The 17,934-nt window shown below is 38.0% G+C and overlaps 1 protein-coding gene across 2 annotated transcripts in view; it reads right to left on the reverse strand.

The window, feature by feature from the left end:
- Nucleotides 1-10,542: 10,542 nt before the first annotated feature.
- Nucleotides 10,543-17,934, reverse strand: part of LOC112458433 — a 59,295-nt gene continuing 51,903 nt past the window's right edge. For both annotated transcript variants that reach the window (XM_025022056.1, XM_025022055.1), the window contains 2 exons: nt 14,821-14,955; nt 10,543-13,830 (listed from right to left, as the gene is read on the reverse strand). In XM_025022056.1, the coding sequence (XP_024877824.1) occupies nt 13,626-13,830; nt 14,821-14,955 (340 nt within the window). In that variant the 3' untranslated portion in view covers nt 10,543-13,625. The remainder of the gene's footprint in view (nt 13,831-14,820; nt 14,956-17,934) is intronic.

Consider the following 17,934-nt stretch of genomic DNA (forward strand, 5'->3'; position numbering starts at 1 on the left):
TTTTTATGCATAATATTTGAATTGTTCAAATCTGTTTCTCCGTTAATTAAATCTTCCCTGTTAGATATTAGATTTCCATTCGGAATATTTAAGACATTTTTTATTTTGGATGAGGACACTTCCGAGCACAGTTGACTTGTAACAGTTAAATTGCGCAATCTTGCTTTACATTTTATTGTGCGTGTGTCAATTTTGTTGAATATTCAAATTAAACTTGTTTCACTGACAAGAGCTCCCCTGCGTTCTGTAGATAATTGATAATAATGTAACTGTAATTAAGAGTTATACACAGTTTCTCGCATCGCGAGAAAGCACGCCGCCGTTGCGCACACCACGTTGAGAATGCGTTGAGACCTCCGTGAAAATTAATCAATACCGCCAAAGCTTCACCGCTCGTTTCGCGCGCGGTGACCCAAGTACAAAATGTGCAGAATGCAACTTAACGAACTGCGCTCGAAAACGATGCACATTTTTCCACTCGACCACATATCTTTCAAGGCCGGGTTGCATCATTCTTGATCAGCGCGATCTTTGATCGTATAATTAAACGATATATCTTTTAATCTGCAATATTAAGTTCTACACGATTGAATCGTTAACTTAAATTCTCTCGTTCAGAGAGATCGGCAAAAAGTATAACTTGACATATCCAAGCTGTGCAGAATTATAATCGCTGCTATGAAACAAGAAACAAGGAAATTGTAAAGGCGTTGATCAAAATGGTGCAACCGGTCTCGCGTAGTTCTGTAGTGATTTGATTTTAGGATTCGCTGGCAAAAACGTACACGCGTTCGCGCATTCGCCGATTAAACGCACGACTTTTAGACAATTTTCTTTTCCTTTTCTCGTTATTACGAGCGACGATGAGATTCTCTCGTAAATCTTCAGGGATTTGTATTGAGAAATTAGAGACGAAATCCGCTAACGGACCTATTTCGCGGTTTATTATGAGGTATTTGCGTGTTGCGTCGAGAGCAGTTTCGAGAGAACCTGTATTTAGAGCGCTACGTGCGTATGCCGGCACGTGACATACACACCCGGCGACGTGAAGAATCTATGTATTAGCACACTCTTAGCGGTTTGGTAGAAGCACATTCCATATATAAAAAATATATATACTTAAATATAGTCAAATCTAGCGCGTTTTTCGTTCGATTGTTATCCGTAACGTGGGCGGAGGCTAATATGCATTACATATGTACACATATACGCGCGACAGATGGATGTTGAGAACACATTCGTAGTCATGCCCTAAATTGCATGAGAATTGGATTAGAAACTACAATAAAAAAAAAAAAAACGTTTCAACAGATCGTCGTCTAACAAATTATATTTTCCTCGTATGTGTTCCGGATTAATGAAACTCAGATGTTTAAGAAGAAAGAAAACCTGCTGTGACCAATATACTCTGTAGCAACGAGCTAAAATGAGGGTGACCGATTTATCACGATCGAGTAATGTAATTGTCAATTGCAACGTATCTACGTATATGTCGCCACGCTGACACTTCTCTGTAAGTATTGATCAAGATTGACCAGCAAATGTAATATTCAAGTGATTTCAAATGTTCAATGTTACAATTTTGCTTAACAAAAATTTAAATAAAAAAAGGAAGACGAAGGTTTTAAACTTTTCATATAAAAAAAAGACTAGCCATTAAATATTTGTGGCACTTTCATGATATACAGCATAAAATTATAATAAATATTTTCGAATGAATTTGATATTCGTGTGCATTCATGCATTATTTAAATTGCAGAAGGCATAAATATAATCGCGAAACGAATATTATAAATGCAAGACGAGATGATTTAATAAAGAAATTATTAAATTATTATAAATTATAAAATATATAGTGAGAACTCTTTTGCGAGGCAGTACGCGAGGATAATTTTAACGACAGCAATAATTTTGTCCACAGGATTGGGCAAAATGCTATTAAGATGTTTTTCAGGTACAAAATCAAGATACGAATTTTTAATTGCTTCGTAACCTTTTACAACGAAGAATATGAAGAATATTAAGATTGTATTCATAATACAAAATATAAAGAATATTTTACATTTCACTCATAATTTCGTGTCAATTATAACGCGAAACTGCGTATTAATTTGAAGTACTGCCCAGTCCTGAGCGCCCACGTTACGTCGTGTTCGTTATTATTATTAATATCCTATTATTGTGGATAGCGAACTTGTATAGTTGTGCGATACGTCTTCATTAAGATTGTTGCTGGCCGGTGCGTACAATTTGCCTTCGTCGTTCACATTCATCACGGACTTGCGGATATACATAGTATCAATAGCGATTTATTGCAAAATAGTGCCGTTTTCCTTATTTTATATTTTCCGGCACGTTATTGATGTTAAAACAGCAATATTTTTTATTTTCACTTACCGTATTTTTTTTTCCCTCGCGGACCGTTCTGTCGGGAACACTCGTTTTACAATTGTAACACGCGCCGAGATGTCAACGGTTATGCTTTGGATTATTTTTACGTGCCCGCAATAAAATATACAAGATGTTCCACGAAAGTTGAGGCACACCGAACGGCAGGATACTACTCACTTATTATTCTCACGTAGATCTCGTTCAAGTTTCTGCTCTACGAATTCTTAGAATTGAAGAATTCGGAATAACAAGAGTTTTTTTTTTTACAAAAATAAATCTTTTAATTAAGAAAAAATAAATTTATCATGTCCTTTAGAAAACAAGTTGATCATTAGTCAATCTTTTACTTTAATTATCAGAGCCGGTTAATTATGAATTTATAGTAAAAGACTGTCTCAAAATATGCTTTAGGAAAGCATCAAATTCTTTGGAAATAAAGTCTTGCTATTAAATGTCTCGCGTTCTTTACAAAGCAGATTGATCACCGTTCAATTTTTTTATTATTGTATCAAAGCACGTTTTTTAAAAAAGAATTGATTCTTTGGGAGTGAAGTCTATTAAATTTCTCGTGTGTTCTTTAAAAAGCAGATTAATCACCGTTCAATTCGTTTACTTTAATTATTAAAAACGGATAATTATTTTATAGCAGACTGTTTCAAAGCATGTTTTTTTTTTTTTTACAGAAAAATCGAATCTTTTGAAAATACAATTCTGCTGCATATCATTTTCAGGACACCGCGTGCTCTCGCCGATCTTTGTTGTCGCCATTCGTGCTTCTTTTCGTTCCACGAACAACGACATATCTGTGATGCGTACTTATAACGTGTACGAGGAATATTAAACAAAATGTACCTAACGTTGATACGTAAAAAAAATATATATATATGTATATTCGCGTGGCGATCTTATCTATTTTCCTCGCGAGCGCGTAATTGCTATTTCTGTACTTACAATGTTACAAATTACCCTGTGAAACCTTCGTTGTTACCCCTCCCTCCCTCTCTCGCATATAACAATTACACTATTGATCTATTATGTCTCGTCGAGGTATATCGGCCGGACGTTCTATAGAGTAAGGTTTGTTAATACTATATACTCAGCTATCTAATTGTATTCTCACTGTATAAACCGTTATTTATATAATAACCCACGAGACGTCTAACGTGTCCTTTTGAGAAGTGATTGCTGGCACACGGGTTACATGAAAAAAGAAAAAAAATGAAAGAAAAAATACCGTTGTTGATTGTACGTTATAAAAGGACAATAAAAAGGAAATATTATATACTTGACGGCTCTAATTTCTTTTTTCTCCAAATCTCGCCTCTGAAAGAGACAATCGGATTGAATGAAAAATTGCTTATTATCTAGCTGAAAGTATGCGGTAAGGACGTGACGCGGGCTGAGGATGCAAAAAACATGTATATATTTATTCCGTGAAATAATGTACAAATAAATAGATGCGTCCGGGGAACAAATACATTATATTTCATGAGTCACTGTAAATGCTAGGGTAGCGGGGGATGATGCTCTTACACAAGAGCTTTGCGAGAAGTTTTCCAGTTTTCTGTGACGGCCCGATCGCTCGTTTACGACAAATTTATAGTGAACATTCGAATATAGATCAGCTTTCGTCGTCAGTGTCGATCGATAGGCCAATCCGGCTTCATCTCTCGTAGAAAATACCCATACGAAATTGCATATGTCGCGATATTTCAAGAGATGTTATGTTTCATTCTTAATATTTAATACTTCTTCTTAATATTTAAATAAGAACCGCGAGAACGATTTAGCGAGAATTCAATATATTCAATATATTGAAGAATTCAATATACCTATGTTTAATGGATTTGACTGATTTGTATCCTTTGTAAAAGAATAGAGAAAAACATCTTTAAGCAGAAAGGAAAATATAATTTCTTAAGAAAAATTATCTTAAACCTGCTTTTCTTTATTCCTATTTATAAGAAATGGAACGTTCTAATTTTCTTCGAGAGAGTGATCGAGAGTTAAAATATTCAATTTAGTAATAAAATTAGACTACATTAGAATGCATTCGGTGATCGAAAAATAATGATATCGACTTTCTTTTTATTCCTATAATAAGAATATAAAGATATTACAGAGATGTATCGTAGAATTGTAGATAATTCGCCCTCGCACGGTGATCAGGAGTATCGTCGAGAGTAGGAGGACGAAAGTATGAAGAGCGATTTTATTATACTGGAATTTCAACTCCTTACACAATGATCGTTGTTAATATACAGTTAGGTGTAGGTATCGACACAGAATATCGAATATAGAACCGCACTACCTCGTCACCGCGTCGTCGCGGCGGATGACGATAATAGATAGCGCGATGATAATAATCATATAGCGATAATGATGACATCAATGTTCAGACGTAACGATCTCACTATGCTAATTGGGTCTCTCTTGAAACGTTTCTTAAAATGCCTATATGGGGGGAGATTCATGCATCCGCCTCGTTCGCGTTCGTCTCGCGATCGCGACGCCTTCGATCGTTCGCCGCTGCGTTACTCTCCCAGAGTACTTCCGATTTCGCGGCAGAAAAAAAACGATTCGATCGTTCATCAAATAGATACTAATTAAACGCATCCGGAAGCGAAGCGCGTCAAGCGACATCGAGACCGATCGACAGTTCGGTATAAAAAAATTTGCTCTCCTTAAAGGAGGTTTCTTCTCTTCGAGCGGATTCGCTCGAGTGACAAATGTCGCTCGGTCCCACGTCTCCTATAATGCGCTTTAACGGAAATTACATGCCCGCTCGAGCTCGCGGCACGACTCATGTGCGACATACAGTTTGGGTGTTATGTTCGGTTCCTCGTGTCTCTACACACGCGTATAGGCCATAACTGCTTCCTTTTATTGCCGTCGCCGATCGCTACGAGCTTAAGTATAAAATCGCACCGGCTGTGCCGATCCGCGACCGACTGTATATAAGCGGAATTCCGTCGCAATGAGCTCCGCAGGCTCGCGCGTCCTGTTTTGCTAAAATAAATTCTCGCTGTATCCAATGTGACCTACATATCGATTTATGCAGAGGGAGTTATAAAATTTTCTTTTTAGCTTCATTGTTTCGCCGATGGTTTCTTGTATTACATAGTCATCCGTCAATCATTTATTATACAACAAGCAATGGAGTTGATGATATTCATATAATGACAATGACACTATTATCGAATTTTAATCGTAATAGATAAGATGAAGCGTTCTATTCTAAAGATACTTCGTTTATTCTCTATTCGTCGTGGCGTCAGCGTCGCGTCGAATGCGGCTAAGAAAGAGGACAAAATTGTCGGGTACTTATCTTAAGGTAAGTATAACTACGGTGGTAATGATGATAATAATAATAACGCGTATCTACCATACGAATATCTTTAACTGCATTATATCAAATGTATCGAGTACACTGGAACGATATCTAAACTTAATCAGCCTCTTTATAATATAATCAACAGCTATAAAACTCATCCTGATGTGTCGTAAAATTTTATATATCTTGGCTATATGTATAATTATATGTATATCGTAAAAGTACCGTGAATGCGAGTCGCACGAGTCCCGCCGGATGGACTCGATTCGAAATGACGATACGTCTTTAAATCGTACGCTTACATATATGTCACGTGGAAGCCTTTAGGCAAGCAAGAGTCGTACAAGTGCGGTTCGCCTGTTTGTCAGTTTGTTTTCACGCGGATATGCCATCGGACTATCATCCATTTCATGCAGACTTATTACTTTTTATCTTTTTCTAGTTCTAAGAATTAGAAAAAGATAAAAAGTAATTTAGATTAAAGTTAATCCGCACTGGTGGAAATGGACGTAAATCGCTTAATCTTCTGTGAAGGAGGATCATTTACCTTTCAAGGTAATTACACTGTTATTATTAATTAATATAATTAGAACCGACTTCATTAGCATAGATTAATTATCTCCTGTTAAGAGATAAAATATTATCTTTTTTAACAATTAACTTCGTAAGTTTGCAACGAATGTACTCTTTATAAAAACTTTAATTGCAAATTGATTTTTAAAGCAGATTTCATCCACTTTCGCGTTGCAGCGTCGCGAGCTTTGAAATTACAAAAGCGAGAGGAAGTTATTTTCAACTCGTCTCTCAGATCGCGGAGAAATTATTCTAGTTACAGCACGGTAGGCGCTTACCGCGCGAATCGCTCGCGGCAAACTGCACTCGGCAAACTTGCTGGCTTATCGGCTTCGTATAAGTAAGAATTAAAATCGTAATTATAGTATAGTCATTTGAATCAATCTTATGGCTTACGTGCCTACGCGTTCTATCACAATTCGCCTAAAGAAGAGAAAAAAAAAACGTATCACCCTTATCTACGTAACCGAAGTTCTGCCATCACCGACTGCAACGTGAGAATGCACTCTCCGCCATCCGGGCAAGGATGTGTCCGACGAAGAGCGACGAGAGTCGCGTTAATTTCTGACCTTGAGCCTCGCCGACGTTGAAGCAATTCATTCAAATCACCCCGCTCGGAAATTAACATCGCGAAAATAAAAACAAAATCGACCGATTGGAGGAGAACGGAGCGAGAGAATGCGGGATCGAGTCTCTCTATTGAAACTTGAGCATAATGACTCGACCTGACCTGTGTCGCTGAAGTAAATTCAAACGCTTTAGCGAAAACACATGGCCAAACACATTGCTTTGAGAATCTGAGGAAATTAAATCTCAATTCTGTCGAATTAAAAATCCAAGGTTAAAATTAAAAGACGTATATCTGTAAGATTTATTTCCTCCAATTCCGAAAAGAGTTCGTCCACTGCTGCACTGAATCTCTTCAACAGTAAAAGCATCGCTCTCGGCAAATTTCTCACATAAGTGTCTCTCATAAGCTCTTTACGAGCTTATACCCCACCCCGATCCCACTGTTCCATCTTGTTGAAGACATTGGGCCAGTATTGATGAGAATTCTCGCGGGGAAACGTCCTGGAATCCATCCAATTGTGGATTTCATTTTCAGCGATATTACGTTACATTCCAGATGCCGTATCTAGGCTCTGGCCAAAAGTGGAACAGTGGGACGAAATGGAGCAAAACAGAAGAAGATACACGAAACATCCGTTTTGTCCCGCGCAAAGAGAAATTTGTCCTACTTTTTGGCACACGCTTCCCTTGTCTCTCATACTCGTGACTTAGGGCCGCTTATTACGACGATGGCACAAATCAAATCCATGGAAATCTTATCGAAGCGATTTAGAGTGAATACCGTTACACCGGATTAAATTACGCCAATACAAGGCGACTCTGCATTTCCAGATGTTCCGACCTGAAAATCAGGGATTAAAATGCGATAGCCGGAGTACGGATTATGTAATCTTTTTTTTAAATCGAATTCGACTTGCGCCATCCTCGAAATAAACGGCGTCCAGTCGAAATCACCGATTCTACTCGTGGATCAAATGATTTCGATGAACCGCCTGCGCGATTACTCGCCCACACGCAACATCTTTCTTCACCTCCAATCATTATCCTATACGACAGCACGAACAAATGCTATTGAGTGAGCTACATACACGTGTATGCGTTACTAGACCGTTACGATTAATGTAAATATATTGTCGAATATATCCAGAAACTCAAGCGCGTCCGCTTCGAGTTCTCGGGCGAAACAGTTCGTGACAGTTTCGGCCGAACACAGACTCAATTCCGGGGGTGTGAGAGGTCCTCGATCAAACCCGTGGAATAACTAGCACGTCGTTGACACAGGAGCACGTAGGCGGATCTCCGGATTATGCACCGTATACTTTTTTAAAGCCCCGAAACAGAATCGAAATTGTGAAACGGGCGAAAGTTCACGAGTTCATCCGCCGGCGTTTCGATGATCGATATACCTGAGATCGCCCATCTCAGCTGTAGCGTCGTTAATATTCGTTATTCGTATCAAGGGATACAAAGGCGCGTTTATAATTAAATTCTGGCGTTGGTTGGTCTGAGTATCCGGATGCGCGATATCGATATACCTCGCCTCGTGCGATTTCGCGATTCACAACTTCGATTCTTTTAGATGGACAGAAGCGCATATACATCCATTTGTTAACTCTTCGAGCGGATTTTGCGTTTGTTAAAAAATAAATAACTACGTAGCATATATATATCTAAAATAAAAAGTACAAAAGACCGATTTTTAAGATTCTTTCCTCTTAATCTTTTTATACAAAATAACGATTAAATGGTAAATCCCTGTAAAGGGATAATATATATTCTTCTACGGCAACGTATCCCCAAAGAGTTAACAATATCCTTTTTATCTCGATACAACCGTAAGCTCATAAAGCGCGTACATCTGCGATATCTCTTCCTCGTCGATTACAATCATAAGCGTGAAATGAGTTCGAAGATGCTTTAAACTCGTCGCACGCTTCTCGACTGATATCTTCGTTTATATACGTATATACAGGACTAGAGTCTTACTTAAAATCTCGGCTGCCTGCTCGAGGAGGGTCTCGAATCCGCGAGGGGGGGTGATCGAGAATCGATCGTAGCATCGTCGAGCAAGCAGAAAATTATGAGCATAAACGCGTGTGTTACCTTAAAGACTATACGCTTACTTTAAATATACTATGCAATTAGTACCCATCGTTTTCTCTTACGATAAGAGTCATCAACGCAAATTGCCTGATATTCCGGCTAGCACCATTCTACGGAGTGCCATCGGGACGCCTCTTAACAGATATCGCTCAACTGACATAGTGTTTTGCCTCTAAACTTAGCATTCAAAGATACGTTTCCATCTTAAATAATAATTAAATCTTTTGCTATATATAATTGAACATTTACGTCGCGATAATTATACAATATTCTTTATCTTAATAATCTTTTAAAGTTATTGAAAAAGTATTAATATATATATAGTATATATACATATATTTCTTCTTATTTTTATCAGATTCTTTCTATATCATTTCGATTCCTTTATGTTTTATAACATAATCTTAATCGTAATCTTTATTTCCTTAAATTTCTCAAATTTAGAATTAATGATGAAAAATGCGTTAATCGTGATATTCACTGTGGGATAATATTTTTTCTCTCTCGTAATAAAGCTCACATTTTCAATTGTCACCCATCTGTCCGTTTATATCTTCCGCGAATGTTCGGAACGATACGTGTTAATTAGCGTCACAAAAAACCCCATATCCAGTTTCGGTCAATTCCATCAAAAGCACTTAATCCGATTGCCGTGGGCCAGTGTCATGTTAAGGATCGTGTTACTCGTTAAAACCTGCTCTCATCTTGCTTCTCATCGCGAAGCGCCACAAGCGCCGGAAGAATTTCGCTTTTCGCCTTATTATCAAGATAACAAAGCGTGTCTCTTTGACATCGACCATCTACGAAAAGTAACGCGTGTCCTTTCACGCTCGATCCAATCGAGAGCTCCGAGAGAAAAGTCGACATTTGAGAATGACAGGGATTGGTGGTAATGTGCAAAATTCAAAACCTCGATGACTTTAACGTGTTCGCGATCTTATACTGAAATAGAAATGTTTCGCGATTCATTGATTGTCGTGTTCGAATTCGTGATGTGGAACAGGGAGATCTGTGTGTGTATACATATTGCAGCAAACAGTAACGGAGAGTAGAATTTAACGAACTTTATAAAAAACAGATCCTAGTAAATTGTTATCTTTACAAAACGTACTGACATTGAGATATCTTAACTGGAAACAACTTCAATTTCATATTTATTTGACATACTGCCCGAAAATGATATATTATTTAAAATTCTAAATTGTTAAACATTACAAATCCAAGCAGTATGTCGTTCGAACTATAAACAGATATTTCATTTCTACGCAAGTCAAAAAAATAAAATAAAGATTAATTAATTAATTAATTAATTATTTTTTCATAAAATATACCCCTAAAGCGTTTGCTTTAATACGTACAAAGATCACTGCTACAGAATGTTAGGTGTTCGAGATTTCCGCTCTCTTGAGATTTCCTCCATCACTTTAATTTTTCAAGTCCCGATTCCAGCCGTTCGCGTTCTATTAAATTTTGATCTCTTAATTTACTCAAGTATCCCCCGAAATCTTCCTCTCGCCTCTTTCCACGATTTATAGCAACGCGAATATCTTCTATATAGATTGTCAATAGTACAGTCATTCTGCTAGTCGTTTCATCCTGACTTTTTCAACTAATCAATACTCCAAACAATCTTTCCCGGGGATGCCGATATTTATGCAGAATTGTTATCTTTTCAGTCTCTAGACATGCGCTTCTCATTTCAGAAATCACGCAAGTTATTTATGATCGCGAAATAGAAACAAATGTTCGTCAGTGACGTTTCAAACGTGATAAATGATCCTATATAAATTCAATAGTGACATTCAACCGCGACAAATGATTCACGTCGTTTTTCAAACTCGTAAATGTGAAATATGACACAAAAATTTCTCTAAATTATAATTCCCATCATATTTTACTAAACAAATTTTCAAAAAGTGTCAAGTTATTACGAAAGCCAATTTATTTCAAGCTAATGCAAATGCCGAGGAAAAAAGGCTGAACTGACGTGCTGGATCGCACCGGGAAATCTGTCGTACTACCTAGCGTAAATGCCGGGTTAGGTGTTTTTCGTTGAATCAGATGAACCAGGTCGGGGATAATCCGTCTGGATTAAAAAGAAGAGCGTCATCTCAATCCTGCGCGAATTGGACCGAAAATCTCATCGACCCGTCTAGGCAAGCTTTGAACATCTGCCAGCGTCATCCGTGCCATCTCCGCACCGGTTTATCTATTTAGTTAACGTATTTACCTATCTCTCTGAATCAATCGAGAATTTTCACCGCTCTCGCGATATCGATTCCCGTGACCGATATCGGAGATTTGGTCGCGAGAGAGAAAGAGAGAAAGAGAGAGGGAAAGTTGACCTCCAGCCTGCCTCCAATACCAAAGACGTTCTTGGAAGTTGAGTCAGCAAAAGATGCTGTGAATATATAGCGCCTACGCTGATAAATGCGGTTTAGGATACTTGTCTTACAACTTGTTAGTCAACGTCGCTATTTTTCAGAATTTTACTTTACGTTGCTGTTAAAAAAATTTGATAAATTAAGCTTTCAGAGTGCGGAATAAAAAATGTAATAATAAACAACGTGCAAACGTATTTATTCGCTGATCCCAAACCGCTGGTGTGACAAAAATCTAATAATCCGCGAGACCGCGTTTCAGTACTGGAGGGCTAAAGAGGAGTGAAAGGAGCAAGAGCAAGACAAGGAGAGGAGGGGACTCGGATTAATCTCGACCTCTCTCACTTCGATGGATCGTGTGTTTGATGTCTCGAGGGGTCGTGGTAAATCGCGCGCGAGAATACCTTAAGAACTACTTTTGGCCAGAAACGCGCCCCGTTGCGACGAATATCTACCGGGATGTAAATGTTCGAGACGGTGGAGCTTGGCGGTAGTGTAAATAGGAAGGCGTATCGCTCGATTGCGAGTCGAGAATAACTGAGACTTAATTAATGCGCTGATAGTGCAAAACCGTGCTGGGTGTCTCCCTCCCCAGACATTAGCCCTTTCGATGCGCGAGAAAGGGACGCCCTGCTGAGAATAGTACGTCCTTAATGCGCAAAGAGGCAAATGATGTTCGCGTATGGTATTAATTCGCGAACATGCATTCGCAAAATTACGATCTCGCGATAAAAAGTAAACCAAAAATTAACATATTACAATTCCATATTTATAATGTAGAATAATCTGTCTAACATAAATAAATTATTGTTTCTTTTTATTAAAAAAATTATCCAATATCCAAAATAACAGCTCAGATATTCATTTCTTTTCGCTGTCGTGAGATCAAAAGAGATATAACGATGTTTGAAAAATTCAATATTTCGATATATGCGCAAATACTTGCACATTTTTATTATAACCGCTAATATTTTATTTTATTATAATTGCTAAAAAAGAAAGAAAAAGCGTATCAATAATAACAATCGAAGCTTGTAAATGTTTATCAAAATTATTTTATCGACGGGCCGCACAAAAGTACCGTGAGTCAAGTCTAATTTGCGAAATAGTTTTTGTTAATTGTAGAGTAAAACATGCAAATTTCGTTACGTATAAAATAAACACCAACGTGTTTTTAATTAAATAACAAACGAACGTGGTACGAACGTATAAATTTTATACGTTTTCTCGGTGAAAATTCATTTATTTTGCTTTCCAAGCAAAAGATGAATTCTTAAACCACAGTTCTATATTTTTATCTAGCTGGTAGATTTCCACACAACACATCATTGTGTTTGCACTATGATGCTTGTTAATAATATGTAATTTTCGAAGGTTAAGATGCGTGTCAAATAGCATTTCTGATTAGTGCTGTGTATATTTTTAGATGATTAACAATGCACAATAACGCTCTAACAATGCGACAGAGTAAGTAAACATAAGCGCGATCAATTCTGCCACAGCTTGAAAACGCAAAATTTTTCAATGTCATTGTTATTTTTCGAATATTATTACTGCATAGTGCTGGAAAATTCCCAGCAATCGTATTTTTTTTTTTTCAATTACGTAATGAAACTGTGCGATGTAATTTGACGATTTTCCATCGAGTATCAGACTATATGGAGACACCGAGCACGGTTTCTAGTCGAGATATCATCAGACAATGTCTCCGTATAAGCAATGATAATTCACGATAGTTTAAAATATTGATTCGCGTATAGAGTATCGTTTAAAATATTGATTCGCGTATAGAGTATCGTTAATCAAGCGGTAAAAAGTGATGAAGGATTCATCACGAGGTCCCTCGTTTCCTAATGTCGACGATAGTTCAAGCCCTCTCGGGGTCCTTGCGGGTCGATCGCGATCTAAAACGGTCAGACTTAAAACGGAGTTTTGGCCGGTCGAGCTTGACCATTAACCGACGTTAACCAGTCATCAATCACTCACCTCCGTCGTTCGTCAGACAGTTTTACTCATGCATCGTATATGCGGAGACCGTGCCCGAGATCGGGGCGGACGAGAAACGTGACGAGATCAATTAATTCTCAGTTACCCGAATCGGATCGGCGTGTAACGCGAGACGCGTCGTTTTCATCGTCGCAGCCTCGACGAACGAGAAGATTCTCCTAGATCGAGAGCGGCTGCTCGTCGCAACGGTGCACGAAGCCGTGCTGCTGTTGCTTATGTTGTTGCTGATGCAGCAACTGCTGCTGCTGTCGCTGCTGTTGCTGCTGTCATCCGCTCTGCTCGGGTAGCAGTATGCTGACGGATTTTCGGTTCGCCGTGGAGACGACCTGGTTTGTTGCGGCCAGGGCGGACGTCGGTAGTGGCCGATGGGACGGCGCGACCACGCGCACCTCCGGCCTGGGTGAAGCCTCCCTCAGGGGGCTACCGACGCCCACCAGCTCCTCGGGGTTCGTCGCCAATACCGCCGACGGTCTGCAACGACGACCGCCGTTCGTCTCGTGAGTGTCGCGTACGTTCGCCTCGGCCGCGTCAACCCGTCAGTCCGTAAGACAGATGTATATTTCGTGCATTTTCATCAGATAAACTCGGTCTGAATAAATTAATCTTTTCTTTTGTTCGTTTTTAGGATTTTTTAAATTCGTTATAGATCCGTTAAGATGTAATATATATTTATTGATTTAGTTTAGTTTCTAATAATTTCTAATAATTGCAAATTCACTCTTTTCGAAATATGAAACGATAGGCATCGATCTTATGGACTGGGGGTTAAAGGACAATGGCAGAAAATTCATGCATTTTATTGACTAAATTAATGACTGCGTTTACACAGCGGCTTATAATCCAATTTAATAACTACCGTATACTATCCGATTCAAAATTTTTCTTTTTTGATCATAATAATCATTTAGATATGAGCCTTTTTTTATAAACTACGATTAAACTACAATTTTTTTAGTATAGATATCAAAATAGGTTGTAATTTTGATATAGATATAAAAAATTGATTCAAATGTTTAGAATATCAAAATAGGTTTATATTTAAATAATCGTTATAATCAAAAGAAGAAAAATTATGTATCAGATAGTATACAACAATAGTTATTAAACCGGATTACAAGCAGCCGCGTAAACGTAGTCAATAATGCTATACCTTTAACATTTATTGACTAAATTAATAATGCTTCAACATTTACCGATTTTAATAGTGCTATCTTTAGCATAAATAAATGAACAAGTGGAACTATTAGAAATCTCGTCGGAATTCGTATTTATTTATTGAACTATTACGTGACTCACATGAATAATTTTCACATTACCACATTCAATTTGTGCTAAAATTAGAGACTGCTTCATTTGCGGAGGCGCTGAATTTATTTCACGAAGTGCGTTGCCCGCACTATCGGTGTTCGTATTTAAATATATACACATCGGAATCAAGTAAAATAAACGGCATTCACCTACCTGTGCTGCGGGGGCGGCGTGGGCGTCCGCGATAGAGGGAAACTGGCGACTTCCCTCGTCACCGAAAGCGACCGGATCGATCCGAATGTTTCGGCCGGCGATAAATTGGCCCCGACGCTTTGCACCATGCCGCTACTGGAACACGGACATCGGTTAATTGCCAATTAGGCTGCCCACAGAGGCATGCACGCGGCTCGTCTGTCTTAACCCTTAAGTTCTTTCCGAACGTGTCTCCAAGGGTGGACTCAACGTGTGACTTTGTTCTTACGTTTCGCGGAATACAAGTGAATCACTTAGCCGAGGGGTTTCGGAGACTAACAAGAGAAGTTTGGCGACCCGTAAACTCAAACAGATTTGAAACTTCGCGCGGATTTTAGGGAATGAAGCGACCCTACAGAGAGATAAACCAATTCTCTCGAGTTTCTCCGATAGCTTTGAAATTGTCCAAAGTTGTCACGGAAAAGTTAAACAAGAAATATTTATTGCATCTTTTTTGAGAGATGTGAAACTGTGTAACAGTCTTTATGGAAAAAATTAATTGGGTTTTAGTCTCGTTCCAAGCACCTAACTTGAGAAAAAAACATTGCTATATGGAAATAAATTTTGAGAGAAACCTCGGAAAAAAAATGACATTGTCAAATTCCATAAAGATAAGTTAGAGCGAATGAGAAAGAAACTCTCGAAATATTCGTGCACAGTTTCAGTACGGTGCAACTTGCTCGTGTACGTCAGTCCTCGATTAAATATGCCTAATGACCGCGAGATGACGCATAGAATCTATTCTTTTTTTCATAGCAGTTCTTAAGAACTTTACACTTCGTTGCCCCGGAGCAAGGTTCTACCGGATCGTTACGAAGACGTGATTAATGCTGCACGCAAGACGTTAATCATGGCACTCTCACATTCGTACACGCCAAAACGCGCTATTAAATCCAACTTCGATCATGCCTCTAAAAAAAAACTGTTATAAATACTCCAATTTACGAGGAGAACTGACTGTTCTTTATACCAAAACGCGATTAGCTTCCCGTCATCAATATAAAAAGGAGCTGAAGATATTTTTTATCAATATATGATGAGGAATACGAAATGCACGGATTCTGCGCTCTTATAGACGAGAGATTCCAAAGAGAGCGCGGAAAAATCTGCAGGCCGACATATGAAAACTCGCACACGTATCACGGCTTACATAACAGATATATATGGATTTCACACACTCTCGCCCTCTTTCCGCCTCTGCCTCGTTCGCGCCGTTAACGTTTGTCAAGTTGACGAAAAGCCTCCTGAGTTTGAGAGCGGAGCAAAAGAGCCAATCGATAGCTTCGATAAGTACGGACGCTGTATAGATACACCTACGCATTCAATTTGCCTCTACACGCGGGGCATTTGTGCCCTTCGCTGACGCGAAAAGAACGTCTCGTTCTTGTCCCACGTTCTACTAAGAGCCGCGACTATTTTAAGGATTTAAACGCGACCACGAGCGTAACGGCATAAGCGATTTCTTCATAGAATTTCTCCAAACACGATTAAAACGCAAGGCATGCGGAACGGTATATTATCCGTTAGAAATATCGCGACAAAAATAAGCGGATATCCAAAAAAAAATATCTTGTTCTTTTACAAAGAAATACGTGTCACATTATTGACTACCTCGAATCAAGTTTGACTAATCTGTTCTTTGTAGTTTTCGCTTCGCAAAAAAGATTTCGCTTCTTTTCCGTATCCAATGTTAAACATTTCGATAATTAAATTCTAAAATTAAAATTTTACTAAATTTAAAATCTATTTATACAGCGAACTAAGTAAATAAAGAATATTATTTTCTGCTATATGTGTATTTTTAGAATCGCAAAAAGTTATTAAAGGCCATTAAAAATTACTAATACGTTTGAATATTTTAACAGAAAAATTTTAAAATGAAAAAAATTATTAAATCGGTTTTAAATTAATTTATGAATTTTTTATATAAATGCACAAAGGTAAAAAATATAATGTATAAAGTACATAAAAACATTTATCAGCGTATAACGCTGACTAACGACAAGCCTGCTTATCTGCGATAGACGGCGATAGATTCCAATGTATCTCGCATTCGTGCCGCGGGAATTCGCGAAACGATTATCGGACGACGGGACGGGAAATAGTTGATCAAAGTGGATGGTTATCGATATTGCAGCGGGGGCCCTGAATGCTTTGAGAGATGCCATGAATTATTCATTCAGACCCGAGCGGGGCATGTCAGGATGTCGAAGTTATATATCCGACAAACTCGCTACTCCGCTCACATCCGCTGAATTTGCGCAAACTTTTCGGAAAGATCGGTTTCCTCGCGAAGGGACATCCTTTAGGTCTTCTGGAAAAATTTTCGTCGAAAATGGAACAGGATAGATTGATAAATAAAACAAATTTAGCTTTTAACAGAAGCTTTTACCAGATTTACAGATTTTTGCAAAAATTGAGATCTATTTGTTTATATCTATATATAGAGAGAGATTGATTTAATACGTTTTAAGATTAAAAGTATACAATTTTTGGAGAGAATATTCCAAACTTGGCGTAAGCTGAACAGCAAGTTTTGTGCAAGTTCATAACTCTGAGTAAAATAGCTTTATCCCTTAAACGGCCGCGCTCATATATCGCGGAAAAGAAGGGCTTTCTCTTGTTCTCATTCCATTTATCTACCGGTAATATGTTTGTTCCAATTTATGAGTCGGCACCAACGCATCATAAAATTATAGCGCATTTATCTCGCCTGCTTCGCGTTACTTTTACGGCTTACCTTAAGCAGCGTAGAATATTTTATTCGCATAAAAAAAAGATGAGAGATGATACTCAGAAACTTTGTGTATATTATGATAATTTAATACTTTCTATATAACTATAGAATACTTGAAAGCTACCGCTTCAAAATTTATCTTTGTGCATTTATACATAAAAAATTTGCAAGTATAAAACCATAATATTAGTCTTATAAAATTCTCACAACAAGTGATATTAAAAAGTTGCTAATGACTCTTGCACTCACATTATATTAACGAAAATCATTATAATCGGAAATAACTGTAACCGTTATAGCGAGTGTAGAAGATCGCAATTAAAAGTTAACAACTCGTT

Source organism: Temnothorax curvispinosus, unplaced genomic scaffold (genome assembly GCF_003070985.1).
Source record: "Temnothorax curvispinosus isolate PA1 unplaced genomic scaffold, ASM307098v1 QBEX01008911.1, whole genome shotgun sequence".
Classification (NCBI taxonomy): Eukaryota; Metazoa; Arthropoda; class Insecta; order Hymenoptera; family Formicidae; genus Temnothorax; species Temnothorax curvispinosus.